The sequence below is a fragment of the Vidua chalybeata genome, chromosome 2 (genome assembly GCF_026979565.1).
Source record: "Vidua chalybeata isolate OUT-0048 chromosome 2, bVidCha1 merged haplotype, whole genome shotgun sequence".
Classification (NCBI taxonomy): Eukaryota; Metazoa; Chordata; class Aves; order Passeriformes; family Viduidae; genus Vidua; species Vidua chalybeata.
Window position 1 is genome coordinate 23,777,313 of NC_071531.1, and position 26,803 is coordinate 23,804,115.

At 36.0% G+C, this 26,803-nt stretch overlaps 1 protein-coding gene across 1 annotated transcript in view; it reads left to right on the forward strand.

Annotated features, from left to right (window-relative positions):
• Nucleotides 1-19,312, forward strand: part of MYO16 (myosin XVI) — a 353,672-nt gene extending 334,360 nt beyond the window's left edge. The window contains exons 33-35 of the mRNA XM_053935810.1: nucleotides 822-980; nucleotides 3,466-3,557; nucleotides 18,482-19,312. Of these exons, the coding sequence (XP_053791785.1) occupies nucleotides 822-980; nucleotides 3,466-3,557; nucleotides 18,482-18,715 (485 nt within the window). The 3' untranslated portion in view covers nucleotides 18,716-19,312. The remainder of the gene's footprint in view (nucleotides 1-821; nucleotides 981-3,465; nucleotides 3,558-18,481) is intronic.
• The last annotated feature ends 7,491 nt before the right edge of the window (nucleotides 19,313-26,803 follow it).

Consider the following 26,803-nt stretch of genomic DNA (forward strand, 5'->3'; position numbering starts at 1 on the left):
AGGCACTTTGCTGTGAGCTGTTCTGCTTTTCCTGCACATGCAATCATTCAGAGGGAGAACAAGATAAGGGCTTTGTTTTGCCCTTCTCTTTGAACAAATGCTAAAAATCTTTGGAACTCCTACAGGATCAGACCTCCTCTTGATGTCTTGAAAAAATTTAACTAAAAGGCTCTGACTTGAAAACCTGACACTTTATAGAAAATGACAACTGATGGCTGGAGAGCCCTGAGGCTGGTAAACAATAGCCACGGGGAAGATCTGCTGGGAGGAATATTGCTACTATGGTTTAATCTCAAAAGCCAGTTTGTTTCTTGTGGTAGGAGGTAAAAGAAAAGGATAAGATCATATTGTATCTGTTGCTAGTATCATTTAGTGCAATGATGAAAGGCATTGCAGTGATGACAGTGCTATGTAAGCTCATGTGAAATAGAATCTAAAATAGAGACAATGCAAACAAACAGTTGGTGAGCTATATCCACTGATATTTGTGTGGGAAGAAACAATACAAATTAAATTTTGTAATGCCTTTCACTCCCCTAAACTTTAAAAAGCTTCAAGTGGAGCAGCAACAAAAAAAAAAAAAAAAAAAAAAAAAAAACAAAACCCAACCAACCAAAAAAAACCAAAAAAAAAAAAAAAAAACAAACAAACAAAAAAAACCCTTCAAAAATCACCAATTTAAACCTTTCACTTTTATCACTGGACTTGTGAATTTAGTGATTAATTTAATAAAGTGACTTGGTCGCTCTGCGTTCATCTAATTACATGTGAAAGCCACCAGTTAAAAGGAAGCTGACAATCATTTTTTCTGTTTCTGTCAGGTGCTGAAACAAATCTGAACTTGAGGAGCAGGGAAGACCCAAATACATCAGATCCTGGATCAGAAACACAGGATAGAAATGCAAATAACCATGGAATTCAGTCATCTAATCCATTGTCCAGTTCTGTGACTGCTGAAAATGGAAATTCAGTATCAAATGGTAAGTAGTTTTTAATCCCAAAACTCTTCTAACAGAAAATTGCTGAAGCGTTTCCTTGAATGAGCTCTGTGAGATACAGTCAGGCTGGAATCTTCTGAGTTGTGAAATATCTCTTTCTGGAACTGGCTTAACTTTGTATGTGTGAACTGATAAACCCCTCTCCAATAAAAGCTGAATGTGAAGAACATAAAACAGCCTCTGTTGAAGAATTTATAATTCCTTCAGCTCCAAGTCTATAAGCAGCCTAAGGTATGGAGGACTGAGATTTAAGCTTCTGATCCTATAATCAATACAAATGGGACAGAAAATAGGAAATCAGGATCTCCCTTTGCTGTGTGCCTTACTAGTGAATGATATATTGTGTATCATTGCAATATAAAATGGTATACAAGAGATACAACAGAATATGTTTCAAGGTTCTAAAAGCATTAATCCTAAGGAAATAACACTTCTCTGAGTTCAGATTTTTAATAGAAGTTGCTTTTTCATTTTGTATAATGAATAAAATTGCTCTTATTTTTTACTTTATTTTTGATAGGAGTAGCACCTTTTACATCTCTATGCTATAAAACAGACTTCACCACAAATCTTCCACACTTAGCAGAGTTCGTATTCCGAAAGAAAGAGCTTTTTGCCAAATACACAAAGTAATCAGAAAGCCTGAAATAACCTTTTACATTCCAATGCTGAAAGTTGTGATCCTACATCACCCAAAACAGTGTCACATATAATTGCAGCAATAATGTATAGAAAACATAATTTTGCCCAAAAGAAAAAAAAATGCCAAATTCAACTTACCTTTGGTAACTTGAGAATAGTTGCAGGAAAACCCAATCCAGATGGTGTAGTTTGTACTCCAAACTGAACCCCTGATTAACTTAGGTTCTTGTAATTTTGCCTCTGGCATCAGCTAAACTGATGCTTCCAATCTTGGACTGAATTAACAAAGTCTTACTCAATGCACAACTGTGGTATCCTAATATTTACATATGTGTATGCAAAGGAAAGCTCTCAGGACGTGATCAACAACTCCATTTGTCTTTCCAAGCTCTACCAAGCCTCTGCTTGCCATGACTGTGACAATGTGCTATTGCTGTACATGGAAGCTTTATTTATTTGATAAGGCCAATTATCAAAGTGCCTTTTACAGAAATAAACAGAAAATCATTGACAACCTGATTCTTAGCTCAAGGCTGTCCTGGGCAGTTGATCCTAAAGTGTATTAACATAGTACAAAATCAATATTTTTTCAGAACTTGCTGTTTGGCCTAGGAAAGTATTTTTATTCATTTGTGGTGGTCTAGAGTTACAAAAATATTTTACATTCTACCTTTTATTTGAATTAAATGAATAGTACCTACTTTTAGAAGGTACTTTGCATTAAAATTTTGTTAATTTTTTACTACTTTATTTGAGATGGATCCAAACTGAATCCATGTAAATAAATTTTTAGTTCAGGAAATTATTTGAAAAAGGGGGTTGTTTTCCATTCACAAAAACTGTGATTTTTTAGAGGGAAATTTATTTCAAGCATTTCATTCAACCAAAAACAAAAGGAGAATTTTTAGTTGGAGTACAGAGAATTTAATGTAGACAAGAAAGCAATAGTGATAACTGACATATAATTTACAAGACTAGCAGTACACTAGAGACCTTGGATATCACACCTTTCCCCTGTACATATGTAATATATAATTTCCCAGCTTCAAAAAGTGATAATCCAACCTCAAAACAACACATAGTTCCAATTACTGAGAGAACAGGGTCAGATTCCCTTTGCAGCAAGCAGTTAAGAACTGAAATGCTGGACTCTCTCAGATTGGACCTGGTTCCTGAGCTTCAAACAAGAGATTAACCTTCTTCACTGTCTGTGTGTTCAGAGAAGTCCAGATGATGTAGAAGATCCATATTTATGAATACTTATGTGAGCTCTATTCAGAAGTACATTAAACAACTGTTGTCCCTAGTTACAAAGTTGTGGGAAGGCACTGTTACAAGGGGGGAACTAAAAGGAGGATAGAGGGGCTTTAGAGGGTTTCAAGCTTTGTTTTAATTCTCATTTTCCTACTCTCATTTTGATTGGTAATAAATTCAGTTCATTTCCTCATGCTGAGTCTGTTTTTTCCCATGACAGTACCTGGTGAGTGATCTCTCCTGTCCTTTACTTGACCCACAAGCCTTTTGTTATATTTTCTCCCCTCTGTCCAGCTGAGGAGGGGAGTGATGGAGCTGCTTGGGTGGGCACTTGGCATCCATCCAGGGTCAACCCACCAACCAGCATGCATACCTATGATACTATCCCTACATGGTAAAAAATTAATTTTTCTGTTTCAGTAAGCATGGAAATAGTAAATAGTCAGGAAATATGTGATTTGGGTTTTTTTTGTTTCTTCTTTGGTAAAACATATTAAGGTCTTCTGAACCTTATTTTGAAATCAGCCAGTGCATAAATCTCAGATTATAACTTAGTATTCTTCTGCTTTAGGATTACCAGAGGAAAATGACTTTTCCAGACTGTCTGCCAGCACTACAGCAGGCTCATCGATTCAAAGGCACAGGGAGAGCCACACTAGTCAGGTAAATATTGCATTGATGGCCTGCTAAACCACTAAAAGAGAAAAAGATCATAGTAGGCACATGTTGAAAGCTTTCTCTTGATTCAAAATTGGGTATTGGCATTGAAAAATGCAGACTTCTTTAACACTTCTTTAACAGGTTTGTATTGAGCTAAAGACAACAATGAATTTACTACCTTTTTTTTTTATTTTTCTTTTTTTTTTTTTTTTTTTTCTGGAAGAATAATCATCCTGATCATCCTGAAAAGTTCTTATAGTGAGTTCAAAGTTTATGAAACATATTGTTGCTGGTTGTGAGGATGCTATTTCCAGGCAGGAAATATGTCTTTTAACCCTGAGAGGACCAAGATATTATCTCTTTCAAGATACTGATTAATTCATACCAGAAATACTTGCATGCATCTAGTAGAATTTAATGCATAATTATATCATACTTTTTTATTTAAAAGCAATGAGAACTTTAAAAATGCTCTTCACGATTTTTGCAAAAATACCAAGAAGTAATAAAATAAAAATATTTATCAGTTAAAACAGCAGCAGGTACTAAGGTAATGTGAAGCTTGCATTGGTTTTCTTAACATTTCTAATGTGTTAAAATAATTTAAAAATTGCAACATAAAATTAATTTTGCTATGCATTAAATTAACAAAAAGGGATAAAATTTTTCATAAGATGTTTTCTTAATTCTTTCTTCAACATTTTGTATCTAATGTGAACCACTTTACTTTCTAAGTAGCCAATTCTGGCATGAGGGCATTCAAAAATTTTATTATTATATTACTTCACTTAAATGGCATTAGTGTATTCTCCTGTTGTCATTATGTCTTCAGTGCACTTTTCTAAAAGGGTAGTCCCAAGCCATTTTTTTTTTTTATTTGAGATGATTGTAAGAAGTCTACAGTAAAGCTAAATATTGTCCAAATAGGAAGCAAGTTGGAGCTTAGAGGATTTTTCTCAACAGAAACTTTTCATTAACCAATTTTACCATTTCCAAACTATTTTACCAGAAGGTAAGAGAAGTGCTTTGTCACTTGTTGCCTGTGGGGGACAGCTGACATTTCATAACAACAAAACACTGGCCATAGCCAAGTTAAACAAATGTTTGGCCTTTGACTCCAGCAGGAGCAAGACTCAACCTTCAACATCATACTCGGTGTTAACATAGCTTTGAAAAAGAATAAGTTTCAACTGGATGAATATGTGAGCAAACTAGTACAAAAGCCTTCACTTTTTGTTTTTCTGCCGTACTGTCAGAAGCACGTAACTATAGCGCCTGAAGCACGTAACTGTAGCGCCTATTCCGAGCTGAAAAATTGTGCCAAGACAGCATCAGCGCTACACTTATCCCGTGGGTAAGGCCAGCTAGAGCTTACTGGAACATACCCATCTTGCACACCACACCTCACCGTACCTCAAAAATGGACTTTGACCCTATTATGAAAAAAATACTTTTTCTGTCTCCAGAGGAGTATACTGGATGAGGATGCTTCCAATGGTCTCTGTTACATTTTTATTACATCTACCAAGTATTTATTACCTATGAGAGTGGCCAAAGAGACCTTTCTAGCAAATGAAAAGCCCAAATCTGACACTGCTCCAGTTACAAACCTCACACAGTGAGAAGCTTTTGTCCTGAAGTACCTCGCACCTGTGTTGCTAATAAAGCTTACTGGGTCAAGATGGTGATGTTTAAATTACTACATCAGTACAGTACTAAAAGTTAAATGAACTGGATATAGGGGAGCCACTGTCCTCTTCTTCAATTCTTTGCAAATGGAAACAACATTTAAATGTATTATTTTAGAAGCAAATTGTTAGCAATTTGCAAATTTGTGCTTTTTATTTTCCAAAAGTACTTGCCAAAACCTGAACACAATTTCTTTTCAGTATTTTGAAATGTCACTTTTCAGTAAATTTTCAGATGTTTTGCCAAAGAGTTTCACAAATTTTTTAAATAAATTCCATGCAATGTACTCAGAATTGCATGCAGGGACAATCCTTAAATTCAAGCTCAGTATGAACTGTGACAAGTTGAGAGAAGAAACCTGTAGTTCCGTGATTTTTCATACAATTCCTTTAATGAATAAACATCTTCCAAAATGGTGTTGCCAAATGAAAAAGAGAAAAATGTTCTTCTTCCCATAAAAAAAAAAAAATCTTAAAATCTACGCTCACAGGGCTGAGAATTCTTACTGTGAAAAGCATTCCTCACCATTGCCAAAGCATGGCATATATTTGAAAATGACTGGGTTTAATTACTGTTGACATTTCTTAGCATGCTGCTAGTGACTCTTACAGGGTACAAGCTGATTGTAAAAATCTTTGCCAGGCTTCACTGTCGTAACCTTATCACTTTAAATAATTCTTGCACAGCTGTATGAAGTGGGACATATTTTTTCACAGGTCCGTGATTGACTAATTGCTCTGAAGAGAAAAATTTAGGTCCTTGGATATCTTGGCAGACACTGTCACTTCAGCTAAAGAAAATTGGTTTCAGGGGCTTCCAACATTTATGGGTTTTTAAAATGTCTCCCTGCTAGTTCCTTACTAAAGTGACAGTAAGTGTTAGTTCATTTCATTTGTGTCACAGGATCTCAAGGTGAATATACATTCCATTAAGTTGAGACATTGTGGCTATGGTACCATTGTGTTGTCACATCAGGTGCTAATTACCTGTATCACTGCCTGCACGCTGCAAATCTGCACACTCCAGAGACAATTCTGCAGGTCACTGTCTGTCAACATGCAACATATAGACCAATATTTAACAAACTTTTTTGAAAGTAGTTACCAAGTGTAAAACATCATCCAGCTGGTCATCTTAAAATGAAGTCTGCTGAAAAAAAAAAAGAAGAAAAAGGTTCACTGTTGGCCATAAATGCTCATTTACTAGGGCACAGGTTACATAAAGGGCAATTTTTCCTGTATGAAAAAGGACAAAAATTGGAAAATTCAAATATAACAAAATATTTCTCATTGGAAAGTTATGGAATAAAATTCTACTTTATTCTTTTCGAAAAAGTGGAAGAGTATTGGGGTTTAATTTTTGTCTCCTCAGGAATGAAAGAGCATACATCAAAAGAAATAAGAGTCTTGCATGTCAAAAGAACAATAAACTATGGGGTTTTTTTACTACTACCTTTTTTCTTTGTATTGTTTTGTGGCTCTACAGCTATAGATTTCCAAGTGTTTATCAATAGGTTGCAAAATATCACAGAAAAATATAAAGAACCTAACATCTGATATAGCACTGTAGCTTCCTCTCCCATTCTCTGTGAAGATGAAAATTGAACCATGAATTTGGGGGTGAAACCAGTTATTGAAAGGTTTCATGTGCTTTTGTTTGTTCAGACAGTAGATCTGGAAACTATTTGCTAGCAGAACCACACATTTTCTCCTCCCCAACCCAGCACACTAGCTTTCCTGTGTTTTGTGCTTTCCTTGTAAACCAAAACATTCTAGTCAAGAAAATATTCAAAATTGCACACCAAAAATCTACAGTAGAATAGCCCTGCAAGAAGCAATATCCTAATCTACCCTTACAAGAAAACTTTACTCTTAGCAGCGATGCCTCTAACTCACCTTGTACAGAAAGTGTTATGTAGCCTCCTGCTCCCCAGACAGCAGAAAACTAGGGATCTTCCTTTTCCAAGCTTAATTTTAAATTACAGATTTAAAATTATTTAAATAATTATTGTTTCAAATTGCTTCACTGATTTGTCTAAACAGTTTGGCAGTTTCAAGTGTGCCTGGATCTGTAGTGTCAAATTCTTCTGCTGTAATTTCCTTCCAGAGGCAAAATCCTCACTAAAATGAAAGAGATGTTTCTTCTGGTCATTTTTACATAAACTTGCTTAGGTAGGAAATTCTGATATGACTAAGAGTCATTTCTATTCAGTCACACTCCAGGAAGTGATCCCAAAGCATACTGGCTATTCCACAAATTTTGAAATTGCTTAGCAGGGGCTAAACCCCAAAATCCCTCCTAAAATAAAAAAGATGCATAAAATATTGCCCCTGTGCTTTTTTTTCTTTTACACAAAGTATTTGTCAGTTCCTTAACCAATCCAATGGGCTCTCTCAAGACTGTTTTTAGTGATTCCTCTGTTCTCAACAGCTGCTATAAGTGTCTATGTTTAAAAGAGCATAAAGACCATTGAAATATATAAATCCTTTGTAATGTCAGCAACAGCAGCAAGATGAAATAGAGTCAATAAAAGCAAACCTCTTTATTTGTACCTCACACAAAAGTTAAGTGGCCCTGTCTTTTTTTTCACAGATCCAGGACTGTAAGGTTTTTGGTGGTTTGGGGGTTTTTTTAATGATATTTTAAGTTGTTATTACCATTCACTATGAAGTGGGAAGTGGTGTGAGAAAGATATAGTGGAATCAAGAAAAGCCATCCAGCTAAAAGATTCCATTTTTTCTTATGTGGGCAGCAAGAAGCAACATGGTCTGTCTGTAACAGGATGAGATGGACAACCTAAAGATAATGAACAGATGGGAAGTGAGGGACAGACTAAAGACTAGAGTGATAATAACCATGGAGGGGTGGGGAGGAGTAAACCAGGCACAGATAATGGATGATTCTAAGAAGTAAGTCTGGAAAAATAATGAAATAGCCGAGAGAGAAGGTAAATAATGAAATGGAATAAGGGATTTGGAAAGACAAAATATAGAAGAGCCAGAGAGAAGGAATCATCCTGAAGAAGTGATGAAAAAAAAAAAAAAAAAAGCCCTAAAAGGAAGATAAGAACAGGAGGGAAAGAACTAATAACAGAGCAGAGAGTGATGCAGTAAAAACAGGGACTAAGGAGGAAAAAAGTAGAAAGTCTATGTGATGTTCCAGATATGATATTCATATCCATTCACACATCAATGTGATCTTTTATGTATGATAAAATAAAAATAATTGTAATGATTGCCTACATTTATAGGGTTGCATTCTGTGCAAGTTAGGTTTTAACAACAGTTTCCTGATGATTCAGTTGTCCCAGAAGAAAGGTATAAAATTTTCTGTTGATAGATGCAAAGCCTCTGTCCAGTTTAGTTTTGAATGGCTGAATATTTGCTTATTTGTAATCAGATGATGTCACACGCATTCAATCCTATGGAAATGCTCCCAGAACAAGACACAAATAAACAAGCAGTTTGTCATCCTGTTAGGTAAAGTAATATCAGACATATGACATACCCTGGTGTAGGATTTTGGTTACCCACGTCTGAAATATGTTTTATCTGCCATGTGTTCAAGGAGGTGAGATAAAAAAATCATGGTTATTTTTTCACATATGGTTGTATTAGAAAATCCACAGTCTTATCTCTTCCATTTTGTTTAAACCCCATGGTGCAGATTGGCAGATTGCAGTAATATAGGAGCCAACATCTGACAATGTTAAATTGGAAGTGTCTTTTCATATTCGTGAAGTATGTATTTATTGTTTCATTACAGCTTAAGCCACAGCTCTTATTTCATGAAATCTCATTGCTTTCAGCAGTCTTCCTCAGAAAGAGCTGCATATTCATTATGGTTTCAAGGGTCTTCTTTGTTCCTACTTTATTTAATATTTGTTGCCAATCACTTCTTTTGTTGACTGTTCAAAAGTTTAAAAAAATGAATAGTCAAGAATGTGTTGCAATGTGTTACTGTCCCCCACCCTTTGTCACAGTCCTAAACACTGGGCTGTAACATTCATTGCTATTGTCCATCATGTTTGCTCCTTAGCTGGAAGTAATCTTTGATCATCTTTGAAGCAAAAAGTGGCAATCAAACAGGTCTGGTGTAATAATTAAAAAAAAAATATTAACACCTTTGTAAACATGTTACATCCAAGAGAAGACATAGAATACACTTACAATTGATCTGAATCAGTATATCCCCCTGCATTGTGTTTTGTTCATTGCTTTGACCGTAGCACAATGAATATTCTTTGTAATGACACACTCAGCAATGAAAATCAGGTCCTATAACACATTGTGGTTTTATTTTTAGAAAACTTACTGTCAAAAGCATGTGCTTTATATATTAAATGGTATGAGGTAATGCATAGTGTAAATTCATCAGTAAATACATTATCTTCTGTTTATGTTGAAGGGCTCTTGGAGGGCTGATGCCCCTCTGCTAAGCAGGTATATCCCACATCTGACCACTGTGACTTCCACAGATGAGAGCACAGATCCTCCTCTTTGAACCAGTGGATGTCACAGCCAATTCCCTACACATTCCAGGCCCCTTTTCTGTCTCCAATGCTTCATCCCCACTGCATTTGCTCCTGGTAAATGAGATTGTAGAAAAGAAGGGAACAAAACTTCCTGAGTATCCCCATGCCCTCCCTAAGCTCTGGTGTTTGGCTAAAGGGTGTAATTATTCCTCTTGGGCTGCCAATTGAGGAAGGCTGCTTCCAATTTGAGCTCAATGGGAGTGTGGTCCACCACCCCACTGGCAGCACCTGTAGAGAGTGACTGCACTTTGCACTTAGAAGTGCTGGGTGGGAGAGGGAATAAATTGGTGTCTCTGCCCTTCATTCTGTTGCTGTCACACCCTGCTGCATGCAGATAGCAGAGATTTAGATTGCTAACAGACCGTAAATTAAATGTTTTCTTCTAACATTGTTTGACCATAAGTATTTTCATACAACAGAGGATGATACCCAACTACAGCAAATAGAAGTTGATTGTTCTTGTAATTGCTTTGGAAGCATTGTGGCTAACATAGTCTCTACCTAGTAAAATAAAATATCTCCATTAATGTCATAAAAAGTCAGAGATAAATTAAGTAGCAACATGACTTAGTTTGTCAGATATTTTTTGTTAGATTAGGTGTGAAGCAGTATTAACATTGTTAGGTGAGCTGTTCCAAAGACCTCTGTGAAAAATGATTTGTTTTCAGAACTCATCCTGAGAAATACACAGTTTTTGTCTGAACATATTATTTTTCTCAAGGATCAGAGGCAAATTAGGAGGATGTCTTGAAGGTTTTAGAGAGCATTGCATAATCTGTTTATCTGGAGATAAATATTACCTTAGAGAAAAAAAAAAAACAAATTCAATATTTGTTGATGGTTGATTTTTTAGTTACTCTGAGAATGTGTCACCTTTTAGTTGACATCAGAAATCTAGAGTTGAAAAACACTCAGCCAAAAAAAAAAGAACCCAAAAATTAAAAATTGAAAACCACATGATCCAAATAAATAAAGTATACTCTTGTTTTGAATGTATAGACTTGTCCAACTCTACTCTCAGCTCAGGTAGTCAGTGTGCCTGATGTGTACTATCATATATTATTGAACATTGCCTACCTTGTACTAACATTTTCTACCAGATTGCAAATTACAGTTGTGTTTAAGATTTTTTTTTCACAAAGATATATTGTCTTTGTTTGATTGCTGAGATACTTCCAGTCTGCATGGAAGATGGCTAACATAATTCATTGGAAATACTGTGATATAACTATTGATATATTTTAATAATGTTGATATAACTACTTCACTAAAAGATACAAAATTATGGAAGATAGGTCCTGTTTTGTGACTAAAATCTATTCTTTAAAAAAAAAAAAACAAAAAAAAAAAAAAAAAAAAAACCACCCCAAACTGAACAACCATCTCCCTCCTCCTCAAATAAAATGAAAACAGATCCAAAACCAAAATAAGCAAACAAATAAAATTTAAAAAAAAAAAAAAAAAAACAAAAAAAAAAAAAAAAAAAATAAAACCAAAAAAACCCTACAGGAAACCAAGGAAACCACAACAGTATGGTAGAAAATCAGACAACTTCCACCCGAAATAGAATTGCAGTTAGATGATGAATGTAAAATATCCTGCCTGAGGCATAGTATAGATGTTTATAGCCCAAGATTCTCTTTCTAATGAAAACAAGAAGCCTCTGCTACCCAGAGTAAAGTCAGAGATACGAGATGTCTCTTTTGCAAATATGATCTTTCAGTTTTCAGTGGTCTGTGATGAAGGGCTTCCAGAGGCAGAGTTCATTTATAGATAATGAATTACTAGAGTAGTTCTTTAGTACATTTTTCTTTCATTAATTCTTCTGGAAAATCTTATCAGAAAGTGAAACTAAGGCAAACAGTGAAATTAATTTTTTAGGATGACGTTTGAGAGCTTTCCAAGTGCCATGTGATAGCAGAAGGCTGGACTGGGCAATCAAAGACACCTGTGTCTGCATGATCTTTGACACGAGGCAATCCTGCTTCCAGCATCATTCCACAGCTGATGTTTGGAAGAAAATTGAATCTGTCCCTTGAAAAAAATATCCAAGAGATAGCCATAAATTTCTTCAGAAGGGAAAACATTTCTGCCTGAATCCTGTGCCAGTGCATTTTTGTTAGTAAATATTGTTCCTTTTAAATTTTAAATACAAAGTTACTTTCAGGATTATCCCAAATTTTTACAGGTCAGCCAAGTTATTACTTCCTTTGGTATGTCATCTATATAGCAACATTTCTTCTAAAAGAAGTTTATTCTTTTGATTTAATTAGAAATTCTAACTGAGAGAGAAAAAAGTATTTTCCTGTTTAGGAAACAGCAAATGCATTGCATTTTCTGTTATGGATCTCACCAATGTTTTGCTGGCATACCTCCTCCAGAAAAATTCTAGCTTTGCACCAGAAAGAGTACCTGTCTTCTTTCCCATTTTCTCCTTTCCAGTGAGCCCATTTGACATCCATTTGGAGCTTTATTTTTTGGATATTGTAATGTTGCTCCAACACAAAGAAAAATCATCGTCAGTTTAAAAGAACAATTAACTAAAATCTCTTTATTTTTGTATATCACATATCAAGTTACTACATTCAGTGGGTCTGCTATTGCAAAAAAAATGCCTGTCCCAGAATTCACATGACAGTCCCATGAATCAGTTTGGATCCCAGTGTTATGTTTCTGTTTGAGGATTTTAATTGGAATATTGAATCATGTAAGCTCATTTATCATAGCTGCTCTCTGCTCCGTGCTGGGGTCATTCATGGCCAATGGAGGTTTCTCAATCAAACACAAATTTACATATTGATTTGATTTATGTTGAATGCTTACCTAGGCTTCTTAACATACCCTTGGCTTACTGTGTGCTTTCCCCTTAGATATTTAAATGAATATTATATTGGTAAATAACATGTAGAATAACAGATTTTTAATTTTCCTTGATTCAGTAGTTGGTGAAAAAGCAATTCTTTCCTGTTTTCTGCTCTTTTTTTAACATAAAAGAAAACCCCAAGCGTTTCTGTTGGTACCTGAAAGGTTAAGCTTTTTGGAGAGGTTGCAGTGTGCCTGTTCTGTAGTTTGGAAATAAAGTTGTGACATGAATGTTCAGAAAAAGTCAGGGCTTTAAAAAAAAAAAAAGCCACTAAAATGAGTTAGAAACATATTTGTGAGAGTTGCATACAAGTTGAATCAAAATATGTTGTTCTTGCTAATAATTGCATGCAGTAGGAATTATCTTCTGAATTACTGAATGAAATGGTGTCTAATTTTGAAACAAGAGGTGAGAACATTATTGTCTTTAAAACTGGGGATCCACAGAAGATCCACTGGGGTCTGTGAACTGCTTTTGAGGGCTGTAATAAAGTTAATTGTAAGTCACCTAATGGCTGAAATTTATTTGGCTTTCATATTTAGGCAGCCTACAAACTGAAAGAGATTTTAAACAGAGGTTTTGTCAAGGCAGTTTCATTTCTAAAATAATTATGACAGTTTATCATACATTATACATTTATCACATAATTCACTTTAGATCCTGATAAAAGTTTAGAAAGGTAAAATCATTGCTCTTCTGAACTCAGTTTTCCCATGGATTCCATGATGGTACCTCAATTGCACTAATGGAAGAGAAAAATTAATGATGTAATTATTAACTGTGAGCATTTACTGACAAATACTTTAAAGCACCAACATTGATAGATCTATTGAATAAAACAAATGGCATTATTTCTCCAAGTAAAAAATATGAACTAGCCACAAAATGCAAATGTCTCAGGAACACAGGTTTATATGCTTTGCAGGTCCTTAAATTGCTCTGTGATTTTCTGTTCTGCTTATATGTCTATAAGCAAGAATCTTACTAAAACATAAAGAAGCAATTAAAACCAGAACTGTAATTTTTTGCAAAGAACATTATTTGTATGTTTTAAATAATATGTAATTATCATGTGTAATTAAAGACTTCATTTCTGGTGAATATTAGTAAAAACAATGCACTTACAAATGAAAAAATTACTAGAGTAGTATACAGATATTTTTTGAAAGGTAAAAACTATGTTTCATCCATGAGGGAGCAAACTGAGGTGAAATACTGAAAATAATCTACCAATAATAAATCTCTGTATTTCAGACAGTGTAATGAGCTCTTTAGTCATAGGCTAATGATTAAGAATCTGTTGCATTTGACACACAAACAGAGAATGTAAGTTCTTTGCTTCTGAATGTGACAAAACATCCTCTGTAAAGTTATAGTGTTTGATCTTTTAATGCAGAAAGAATTTCTTGAGATTCTAGAGCTAAAGCTCTAAATAACTTGAAGTTAATTTTAAATGTGCCAGTTAATCACTTTATCTGGCATACTTATGTCACAAATCATTTAAAATATGAAACCTTTTACTTTCTATAATTAAAAACTTGCTGAATTTTTAACTTGCATATGAAATAGACTGTAATTAAAATAATTTATTGACTTACCTTATAGCAACTCATCTTGATTCTAAGGCAAAGTTGAAATCCAGTATGTCTTCTTTAGGCTGCAAAGTGAAATCTAGGCAGAATTTACTAGCCTAAATCCAAAAGGCAGTTCAGAGCCTCATTCTCCAATGACTGTGCAATACTCAAATGTGTATAGGCAAAATTGTGCTCTAAGACTTTCATGACTGCCAGCATGTAACCAAAGTGCTCTGTCTCCAGTGGGTTTTTGTGCATTAAAACCACAAGCGAGTCTCTCTGGAGGATTTACTTTAGCACACTAATCTGACAGCACAAAGCACAGGAGTCCGAGTCCTGCTCTGCGCTCAGAGTCATCCCCTTGTAGTTGCAGTGTCCTCTCAGCATGTGGGAAGAGACCAAGTGCCCACCAAGCTGTTCTATCACTCCCCCCTGCAACAGGACAGAGAGTAAAAACAAGATGGAAAAAAAAAAGCATGGGTCAAGATATAGGCAGTTTACTACAGCAAAGGTGAAGGTTATGCATGTGCAAGCAGCAAAGGAAAAAGAAAAGAAAACAAAAAGATTTTATTCTCTACTTCCGATCAGCAAGCAATGTCTGGCCACTTCCTGAGAAGCAGGGCTTCAGCATATGTGGAGGTTGTTCTGGAAGGCAAACGTTGTAAATAACTAATGTTCCCCCTTCCCCTGCTTTTTGTTTTAGGTGTGCCAATCTCATATAGTATGGAATATCCCTTTGATCATTTTGGGTAGGCTGGCCTAGTTGTGTCCCCTCCCAAAATGTTGCCCACCCCCAGACTACTGGTCAGGTGGGAATAATGGAGAGACAGTGCTGAGGCTGTGCCAGTGCTGCTCAGCAGCAGCCAAAACACTGCAGTGTTATCAGCTCTTTTCTTCCTCCCAGTGCAAAGAGGAAAATGATTTTCATCTCAGCTAGGACCGACACAGGGAAGCTGAATCCACATCTTCTAATTTTTCAATATGCTCTAACTTCTGCAGAATGATGAAAGTCCTTCCATACATCTTGTGATGGAACTGAGTCATTTGTGTTCTGTCACCAACCAAAATTCCTGATGCCAGGAGGAGAGAATTTGCTTTTACAGCCTGAGAGTTTGGGCTGTGAAGTGGAAAGAATGAATCCTGAAAGCTCCTCCCCGGGCTGCTTGTTACAAATTTATTTTGTCCATCTTGCCATATTTTGCAGTGGAAAAAAATGGATCTGGTTTAAATCCTTCAATCCATTGCAGTTTCCAGTTAATAGCTGTGGTAATTCCACACGTTCTTCCTTTGTGTGTGACTTTGACACTTCAACTTTTCTTCTTTGCTCAAAAAAAACTCTGGATACTAAACACAGAGATGGTCTTTCCACCCAATGTTAGAACTATTAAATTCCAGTATTCAAATAATGTCTTGTGGGTCTAGCCCAAATGCTGTGTTTACCATGTCTGACTGGCCATTGACTTTGAGTATGAAAATCCTGGTCTGCAGTTGTTGCTGATACAGGTGGTGGAAGTTTTTTGTTTAGTGTCCATTAAAAAGATCCATAGTCTTAAAGTAATTAATTCCTACACACATCATTCACCCTTCACAAAATACCTGCTCAGGATATAGAATAATAATGAAGAAACATAGCTTACTGTTTTACATCGTGCTTCATGTAAAATTATTCAGTCAACCTTTTCTATAATGAATATGTATAATAGATATTTAACTCGTCACAGGTCTAATCATAAATGGAGAAAAGATATCATGTTATTCAAATAGATCTAATTAAATTAATTGGTTCATTTAGAGCTCTGTCACTTCTTACGCATTTTCCCCGATTTCATTTTGACTACAGTTTCATCTCATGTCCTTCATTCAGGCTGTTTTCCAGTTTATTTACCAGATCAGTTTCACAGTGAATAAATGTTTGAGATATTTTTCCATCCTTGTTTTAGAAAATTAGATAAAATATGTACACTTATTTGTGAACTGGACCAACTTTTTTTCCACTATGCACTGGAAAATGAGCTCTAACTGATAACTGAATATTAATTTACATCTTGCATAAGTAGGGCCAGTATAATAAAGCTTCTTCAATGCCTATAAGCTATAAACAGGATGCATTTGTCAATTACATGCCCAGGCAAAATGTACTTACTTCTTACCTGCACCTATGTGCCTTTATGTTCCTTGGAATGTCACTAGCACTATCTCTTTTCAAATACTCTGTCCATCTCTCAATCTGAAAATTCTTCCAGACTTCATTAGTCATGCCATCAAACTTTTGTCACCAGAGCATATCCAATTACACAGTTTCAAAATATCTATTTTTTTATAACTATATTTATCCTCCAGTATTCAGGCATGCCTTTGATCAATTATCTCTGAAACTCTTGAAACTCTTGTGTGTTCCAGCACCTCTCTAAGAAGCATGCCAGTGCAGATTCATGAAATGTCTAAAATTTAGGGACAAATAAGGCGTCCAAATTGGGAAGACTGTATTCCAATCTATGTGTGTTCTAAAATGGATTATGCTCATAATTTAAACCCATAAAAAAACTACAGAAAATGGCCAGGATTGGGTAAACCGTGGTGACTCACAAACTACCCAGCTGTTCTATAGGATAAAGCCACCTGACCTGTCTTTCTTGATAAGTTGTTTCCATGTGAAAACTTTTGTCTTCTAATCTTCTATAAACCACTGAAAAAAAGGTAGTATGTTTTGTCTCTGATGTCCCTCTAGCAATATATGTGAAACATTCATTTTTATCTGAGTTGCTGGGATGCCCTGTTTTATATTTTGTACAAATATAAAAGCAAAGAGGTTTTTAATTTTATAGTGATATGCAATTGAGATACACTTTAATTAAGTCTTTCAAATATTTTCATTTTTTCTTCTTTAAAAAAAGAAATTCAGGACTTTAAAGTGTTTTTTATTATACCTGTTATTAAGAAATATTATAGGTTAATGCATTTCTCTTTGAAGTATCAACCAACCAGAAATTAAGCAAATTCCCTGTACGTATTCAGGAACATCCATGTAAGGGCTCATTCCTACTCTGACACCATGTGCATATGAAAGGTCTGACTTGCACAGGACACATCTGAAAGAGCAATGTAAAGCCTGGTTAGCCTCTCTACCCAGCCACTTGCTATTCCATGAGGGAAGAGCAGGAGCCACAGGAAGAGCCCACAGATAGTTCTTCTGCCCCAGGAACCCCATTGTCTGCCAGTGACAAAAATGCCCTTCATGTCACTCAACTTTCCTTACAACTGGAACTAATCATGTGTGGGGTATCCCATAAGCACTGCACATCATTTCCTTTTTCATAACTAGTATGCAGCCATCCCTGAAGTAGAAATGCAGCTTTAATGTGAGGCCATTGTGTGAGGTGAAATGTGGGCATTTTAGTCATGCCATAGGTGCCTCTTAGAGGTGCTCCTGGGGTTCTTAAGAAAGAAGGCAACAGGATAAGACTTGTGGACTATTAGATGTTATAATGGGCTTGTTTCATATTTTCTAGTTAAACCTCTCCTGCTACAGAATGCTCCCAAGCCAATAAATCTCAATACTTGCTCTAGAGGCTGCTGTACTGCATAGGTGTCAAGTAAGTCTTAAAGGATGGTGAGATGGACTTCATTGCTTCATGGACTTGAGCTGAACTGACTTGAATAAAATAAATAATCACTGCAATAGAAGAGTTAAATGGAAGGGAAAAGTTTCTTCTAGGTGGATTATGAATCTAGTACAGAACAGTGACTACATCAGAATGAATTTATAAATAGATTCTGGACAACTGAAACTACAGTTAAAGTTGTTCATGTATACTCTGGAGGAAGACCGGGACTGGCCTCTGACAAGTAGCTTTACTGATTCTAATATACAACAAAGGTTATGGTTTTGTGGTTATGGCTATTTGGGTATTTACATTTAGAGGAAAAAAAACTTGCTACTCCTGCAGCAGCTGAAGGCAATCTGCTTTGTGTGTTTTAGAGAATTGTGTTCATGTACTCTTTGATGACATGGGAGTTTTTTCTGTTTGTTTCGTTTTTGGTAATTGCTTCATAAAGCTTCAGACATTGTGACTTCAGACTTTCTGACTTTCAGCCATGAGATTGCAATAAGGCAATTTTAAATCACTAATGTTCTTTATTTTCAGCGTAAAGAGTTTAAAACCTTTTTGGAGGACAAGTTTGCTTCAAATTATTAACAGGCTTACTTGATCTGTTTTATTTATCCACCTTTATTATTACTGTTACTGTTATTGTTTTCTTCTCACAGGTAATTCATCAGCTTAGGCTTTCTGAAAATGAGAGTGTGGCTCTACAAGAGCTTCTAGATTGGAGGAGAAAGCTGTGTGAAGAGAGAGAAGACTGGCAGCAAATATTGCACAATACTGAGCAAAGAATCTCAGCCCCACCTCCACCCCCTTGTAAGAAGCCAACGCTGCTGAAGAAGGTAGAAGATACCTCCTGCAACAGACTCTCTTCAGGCATATGGGATACCACCATATGACTCAGATGTGTGTTTGCAGACTGTTAGGAATGGAACCATCTAATGACTTCAAGCTGCACAATCAGCAAGTTTTATTCCAGTCACAAAACGTGCAGGGATTTTTTACAAGCACTAATTCAATAGCACAGGATGGAGGAGTTGTTTAGATCTGTCACGTGTGTGTGTACATGTGTGTATTTGTTCTTTTCATATATATATACATGTATACGTATATGTGTGCACCAGCAAGTATATATATGTATGCATGTGTGTATATATATGGAGACAAACTGCACTATAAGTACTTAGTTTAAAAGTACAAAATAGTCACTTAGAGTTCTCCCATGGACAATGAAGAAAATATGTTAAGCAAATGATGATGGGGAGAAGTGACCGACAGACATTTTGGAGAGATCAGGAAAGTCTGTGTGCACACTGTACAGCTGTTTTATACAGTACAAAAATATGTTTCTTGTTCCCTAATGAATGGGTTTATTATCTTACATGTATACATATATATATATATTTCTTTGTAGATGTTTGTGTTCCATGGAGATTATTTACATGTTTATTTCTGGTGTTTTATAACTTCATGCAATTGGTGCTGTCGTTCTTTCTTCAAAATACAGGTAATAAATTCAATACTTGCATTTTTCTTTTACAGATTATCTTTAACAACATACCAAACAGTTTTAACGCTGTGTTATTTTTTTCGGAACTGGCAATATCCTTTCTGAAATCCAATCCTGAAATTCTTGCAAAGCTCCTATGTGTAGGAGTGATTTGGTGCTGTTCACAGTCATGAATTAGAGACCATTACTTCTTTTTGATGGACCTGCATTTCTGAATGTGTGAACTGTGAATTTGAAATTACATCTCAAATCTTATTTCATTCTGGGTTATGTAAAATAATGAGGCATTCATTTAGATTACAAGTGTGGTTTGAAATTCTTAACTGATTATGCATAAGGTCAGGTGTCAGTGGAAAGATACATAATGGTAATGAGGTATGAAAATAGGTCTATGATTTACTGTTACAGGCTAGAAGGCTTTTCAGAGATGGGTATATCAAAATATTATGTCCTTATTATGGTAGCACAGTGATGCATTTATACCTCAAATTTCATGTAATGAAATGGTTTCAGAAATTGCAGCATTCTAGTCAGTGTAGATGAGTTCTGAGCAGTAATGTTAATTTATGAAAAACATGCTGCTGGGAACTTGTTAGTTACTGCCCAGCAGTCTGTGAAATACTGCTTTGCCACTAAAAGGTGTAATTCATATATATTTAAAGGTACTTTCCTGGGGGTACTTATTTTAAGTTCTTGGAGTATGTAGAGCCAGTGTGGAACACTTTTCCTGGTTGTCCCATTTCTATTGAGATCCAGGAAAAAGTGTTTCCAGTTTTGCAAGAGGATATAAAACAAATATTTTCAAATATAATCTAGGTCTAAAATGTTGAGCTTGGTTGGAAGTTGTTGGAAAAGGAAGAAAACCCATAGAGGTGTAGGTTTTTCCATCATGTTTGACAGAAGTTTCAATCAGGCTGAATAGCAAAAAGCAACCACATACTTGTTTGATTGTTTATTCAGGGAAGCAGCAAAACTCAAATTGTTCCCATGAGTATCATCACGCTGTAGGCAGAATTAAGCACCTTCTCTTGCTAGAGATTAAAACAGACATTTTGAGTGGGCAAGGAAGGGGAGACACCAAGTTAGTTCAGAATTTTACCTTGTTACCACTGTTAGCTTCACAGAAGTCCTCTGCGTAAGATTATCCTTTTCTATTTCGTGGAGAATGAGGAACTCTGGATTCCAAATCTTACCTTTGACTGATGTAAATGGCCACAGACAATGACTTTATCCAGGAGGGGCAGTAACCCCTGTGAGTGAGGTTATGCAGAAAACAACTCTCACCTGCTACACAATTATGTCAGAATGAGGCTGTGCCTGGAAGAACTGAGGTTTCTCATTTTTTCCTCAGATAACCAGGGACACACAGAGTTCCCTCTGTGAGTGCAAAATGCAACAGCTCCAGAACTGGATGCAGAAGATCTAATTAACCTGACCTTGCAGCTATTTTGCTTCCAGGATGCAGGTTGTTATCCCTACATGGCACAGCATCCCTATCCATAGCCACAACAACCTCTAGCCAGCCAGCCCAGCAGTGCTGAGCGCCTCAGTGCACTGAGACGTGCAGAATGCCCTGAGGCTTATCTCTCCCCAAATGGGCCTGGCAAGCAGCCCTCCCATAAGCTCTATCATATTGCTAACCCTAATGCTCTCTAGCTGGCTCAGCCACTGGTAGCAATCAATCCACAGCAGCCTGGACATTTAAGACAAGCTGTAAAAACTGACTGAGAAGCCAGTTTAGATCATGCCAAAATCCCTGCTGCTGCAGTGAGCTTGCTCCCAGTCACTTAGCTATTTGTAAGGTGAGCTTGTGTATCTCCAGATGACACTGTTGTCATTGCTGCACTTGGAATGCAGGAGTACCCAGAGGGGAGAAAGGCATTTGTCAAATGGAGTTTAAAATGGGAAACAGTATAAATATACATTATCCTACTTGCAGTCCTTACTAAAAGTTGTGTTAGAACTGTGATCAGCCTCAGGAGCTCAACTGCAGGAGTTCAAATGAGGTCTTAAGGAATTTTTTTGCTACTTGTTCAAAGTCCACATTGTGCCCTATTACAGCAGTATGGACAAGCGTGGAAAAAACGGTGTGGAGATTTTCTAGCAGTTTCAGCAATGCAGTTACATGGGAGAAGCTAGTACACCCTTGATTTTTGCAATCTGATTCTACAGACAATGAGCAAAGCAGATTATAATCCCCTGTGCAGAAGGCCTTCATGCTATTTTTTGCAAACTTGGGTAAGACGTATATTTTCTGGGGCTGTTCTTTAAAGCATGTCACCACAGTGCAATATGACAAACTTAGAAGACTTTTTTGTTTGTTTGTTTCAATCTTTTTTTTTTTTTAATTCCAGGTTACACAATTGCTAACTTTTTACTTGGAAAGATTTTTCATGATATTCCATTGAAGTACGGTACTATAGGAATAAAGTACTTGCTCTAAAACATGTTTTAAATATTTCTCTAATGGCAGTAAGACACTCTAGAGTGTGACTTATGAAGTCATAATTCACACCTAGTGTGTTCATTGGTCTCTTGGCCTTTGGCCTTGAGCCTAACAATGCAGTTGGTAGGGAATTATTATACCATAATTCACACCCCACTGTGTCTTATTGCTTAAATAACCATACCCCCAGAGGTGTCTTAAAACTACCATTAAAGTTTATATTGTGTATCAAAATGTGTTTACAGGGCTGGGAAAATATACTATTGACATTTTGAAAGGTTGAGAAGTAGTTTTAGCAGAACTGTACAGTGCTTGTAAATGAATCTCCCCAGTGGAGTATGCACCAGCCAATTACAGTATTTCTTGAGTATATGAAGTCCTGTCTTGCGCATTAAAAAATAGCTTAGAAATAAAAAAGCCTTATGAATTTAATATTCTGAAGGGGACGATGAAACTCTATGGGCATGCTAATGCCCTTAATATCCAGTGAAAAATCTAAAATATATTTATATTTGCAATAAAGCAATTTCAGGATGCTGGGATTATCATCAGATGATCACTCCTCCACATTGTGCCTTATTGCTTAATTTTTAATATGTGAAAAAACCGAAATGCCTAACAAATCAATCTGTCCTTCAGCATAAGGTAAGTGGAATCAGATACATTTTACACTTTAAAAAATCACTGATCTTAAAGCCAAGGAAATTATGAAACTGTATTAAGCCACAATAAAAGAAAAACAATGTCTATTGGAAAAAGAAAATTTTTAAAGCTTGTATACCTTACTTGTTACTCTTGAAATAGCACTTGGTGTCTTTTAGTTGCTGAAGTTACATTCCTGTTGCAGTTTTTAAGCAAAACTTTGGTTTTAAAAACTGATTTAGATGTTCAAAGAAATACATGCACCGATATTTTTCAAAAGATCTGTGTACAGCATGAAGTGATAAGCCTTTTAAAAATTTGTATTGTTTACAAAACAATAGTATGATTGTTGAGTAAGTGAATTGCATTTACATTTTTTTTTTGCCAGTGATCCTTTTTTATTCTAACAGGTTTAATTACTTTCATTAATAACTTTATTATACTGCAGATCCTTTGTGTGTGGGACAAAGAATTTCATTAACTTGCTAAGAAAGCATAATAGATTGTAGCATAGTTCTAAAGTGATAGTAATAGCCATATTAGTTGTAGCTTTTAATTCTGCTGTATAGTATTAGCATCCCTAGTAATCCTGTTATTCTTATCTCTATAAAGCCTGCTAATATCTGAAATGCTTGGATGAACTTTAAGTTTTGCCATTCACTTGTTAAATAATAAATGAAACTAAACTCTGTACAAATCAGTTTTCCAGAATAGTGTTAAACATTTCATGGCTTTGTGTTTTAAATATATAATTTGTAAAAAGAAAACACCACCTGAGCATAAATATTTGACAAGAGCTGAACAAAATAGAAGAAAATGCTTTTCTTCCTGTTCTGCTGTTCTCTGTATACTCAGGACTTTCCTTTTGAGAAGAAATAAATAAATCCCAGTGCTGGCTTATACTGTGGCTGTGAGAATTAGATCATTAGCAAAGCCTGGCTGTTCTCCCCACTGTGGTGTGGCCTTGTCACCAACCCATGAATATATGCTGGATTTGGTTAAATCATGCATTTTGCTGTGAAGTGTCATAGGCAAAAGTTCAGTCAAGTAATGATTTGACTTTTTGAGGATTTTTGATTTATTGCAGTAAACAAAACAACCTCCTCTTGAATTAGTTATTTCAACCTTAATTAGCTTGGTTTGGTTCTCATATATGTGAATTAAGTCCCTTCTTAGCACTTTCCTATTTCCTTTCCTCTCATCTTAGCTTAATTTTCAATCAGATTTTTATGATAAAAAAGAAAATGTTGTTAAATGAAATTACAGCATAACCTTTATGACTATATTTTGAAAAAATCCTTTAAAATACTGAAATAGAATATTTCAGTATTTCAACATGTTTTTCACTTTTTCTAGCTGAAATTATGTCTTGGATGCAGTCTGAATTTACACATAATTTCAACTCTTCACAAACATATGTTTTCATAAATCCACTCTTCTCTGAAAAACCCACACTAATGGATATTTGTTGTGAAATGCAGGAGAATTGCTGATGTCTTTTGAAATATCAACAGGGAAGATTTGACAAGCACGGGTATGTTGCTGTCATAGCAATGTTCATGTGATAGTTATTAGCTAATGCTTGTGCCCTCGCTGTGTTTCATTTGGGCTCTAGCCCCTTCTCAATCTACCTGGATATGTAGTCACCTGTCTCCTGATACTCATTAGAGTACAGAAAGAAAAGTGCTGAATCTGTCATATACTCTCAGAGAAAGGAGAGAAATGTACTGCAGATTCTTTCTAATTAAAGCTTAATATAAATTACTTACATGTTTCCAAAAATGAGTATTGGAATGCAACTTTCTCACTGTCCAAGTGTGACCAAACCACTAGGCTAGAAAGTTGTGGCAATGAAAATAGCCACAGCTATTAAATTAATTTTTATGCAGAAATAGCTTCTCTGTCTTATAACATAGTACAGCTTGGTGGTCAGGAAATTATTTCAAAAACTAGGAGACCTGATTATGTATCCTTTTGGGAAGACAACTCCATATGGTTTGTTCGAACTAAAACCATCTCTAGCTGATTTTAGTGCAGAACCTCCTTAAAAGAGTGGTCAGAGCCTTACAAATCAGATAGGCAAGGAGTTGCCTAATTTGACAGGACTAAGATAGGAAAACATTCTTCGGTGGACAGGTAAGTTTGGGTAAATGCTTTGGAATTTTCCAGATATCATGACCCTCCTCATGGTTCTAACCAGTAGCCTGAATAGAGATTTGGTGTAAATTCTTGCCTAATGAATCTAGTCACAACCAGTCAATGCAACAAAAATATCTTAAATAGAAATTACTTCTCTTGTCGTCTAAATTTATACTTTAGTGACATGATAACTGAAAGTATTTGTTCACGTCTACCTTTTACTAACATAGCTGCCATGTCTGTAATATGAATTTAGCACAAAAGGGTAAAAGTAAAAAAAGACAATATGGAAATTAGTGCATTTGAAACATATCTTCTATGTTCATGAGATGGGGCTCCTTGAGCTTTAGAATTATCATAAGTAACATGGTAGATGCTATATCATCTAAGATCAAGAAAATGTCCCAAATGTAGCTCTCAAAGTTTAAAGGCTTCCTTCTGCCTTAAGCTTCTGTCCTATGCAATCCCCAAGTTCTCACCAGGCATGAGTAATTACCAAAGTCAGACATCATACAACCTGGAAAGAGTGCATCTTTTGTCTCCTGGGGGAGACAAACACCCAGACCTCACCTTCTCTCAGGTGGGAAAGACATTCTATTTAGTTGATCAAAGGCACAATGATGGATGATTCCTATCAAATATCTTGTGTAAATTTGCTTACTTTTCTGCAGAAGATATAATACTGTGGCGGGCTTATTTGTTCAACAGAGGGGTTGATTTGTAGCTGGGGAATGTGGGTCTAGTTTAAGTCCATGATTTTACAAAGATCTTCAGTTAAGTTCAGGATTTGATCCCAGCTGGTTTTTGTGGCCCACAGATTATTTACTTGTTTCTGTGTGTGCAGAACAGTCCTGCCAAACATTCAAATCTTCCAATACAAAAGATCTTCCAATACAAAAAAAAAAAAAAAAAAAAACAAACCAAACCAAAAACAAAACAAAACAAAACAAAAGTACTTATCTAGTATTTTTTGTAATTCCTGCATAGGAATAAAAGGCCAGATCCTAGTGAGGATTCCGTTCCTATAAGGAAGTTACACAAGATCGGCCTTTTAGGTGTCTTATTTCTGGAGAGGTAGGCAGGACTAAACTGGGTTTCCGTATTGGCTGTTCTGGGCTTCCAGTTCCTGACCCCATCTGACTCGAAATTTCTCGTCATGAATGAGGCACTGTATTCAGGGGAGGAAAGGAGAATCATAGATTTGTTTAGGTTGGAAAAGACCTCTGACATCGAGTCTGACAGTAAACCAAGCACTGCCAAGTCCATCATTAAACCATGTCCCTAAATGTCACATCTACAAGCCTTTTAAATACCTCCAGTCTAAACCTTCCTGGCACAACTTGAGGCCATTTCTTCTCATCCTAACGCAACTTGTTACTTGTGAAAAGAGACCAGCCTGCACCTCGCTACAACTTCCTTTCAGGGACTTGAAGAGGGTGGTAAGGTTGGATTCCTTTACTGGAATTGCTATTGAAATTGCTACTGAAACTTCTTGTCCCCATGGGTAAAGCTGCTTCCTGTCCAATCAGCCCCCAACCGGTTCTGTTACATAGGGGTTTTCCACTAGGGATCCAAAAATGTAATTTGTTTTTGAGCAACATTAATGTTCTGCCAGCCCATTCCTTCAGGCTGCCAGCATCCACTGACACATCAGCCCTGTCCTCCAGAGATTAACTGAAGCATTGGCTCCTCTTCATCTTGCTGCATACACAGAATATGCTGTGTATTATGCACAAATGTACTGATTGTACAGCTCATTAATAAATATACTATTTTCCTCAGTGTTAACTCTGAAGGAAAGCTACTATGTAGCTGACAGCTGGACTTTATGCTGTTGTAATACACTTTGAACCTGGTGGTCCAGCTAATTTGTGACCAAATATGAAGTCCACCTACCTGAATCATATCTCATCAGTTAGATTGTAGGCTGCTCTCATAGAGAACAAGCTTGGTTCACAATAAAGTAGATGAAGAGATGGCTGTAAATAAGTTCCAAGCAAGTAATCATTGGCAAACTGGCAGAAAGCAGAGATTCCACATTAAATCTCTTAAGAGTCATCTGAGACCCAAATATTTGTTTTTTGAATAGAAGAAGAACTTGTATAAAATTAAGGATGGCACCAAACTCAAATAAGCTTATAAGAATGCCAGGCCAGAATTCAAAATCATAATGAAAATTGCCAAAGGTTCTCCCACAGTGTGGGAATGTAAGAGATTTAGCCCTCAGTGGAGAAAAGCATGTCCCCAGTC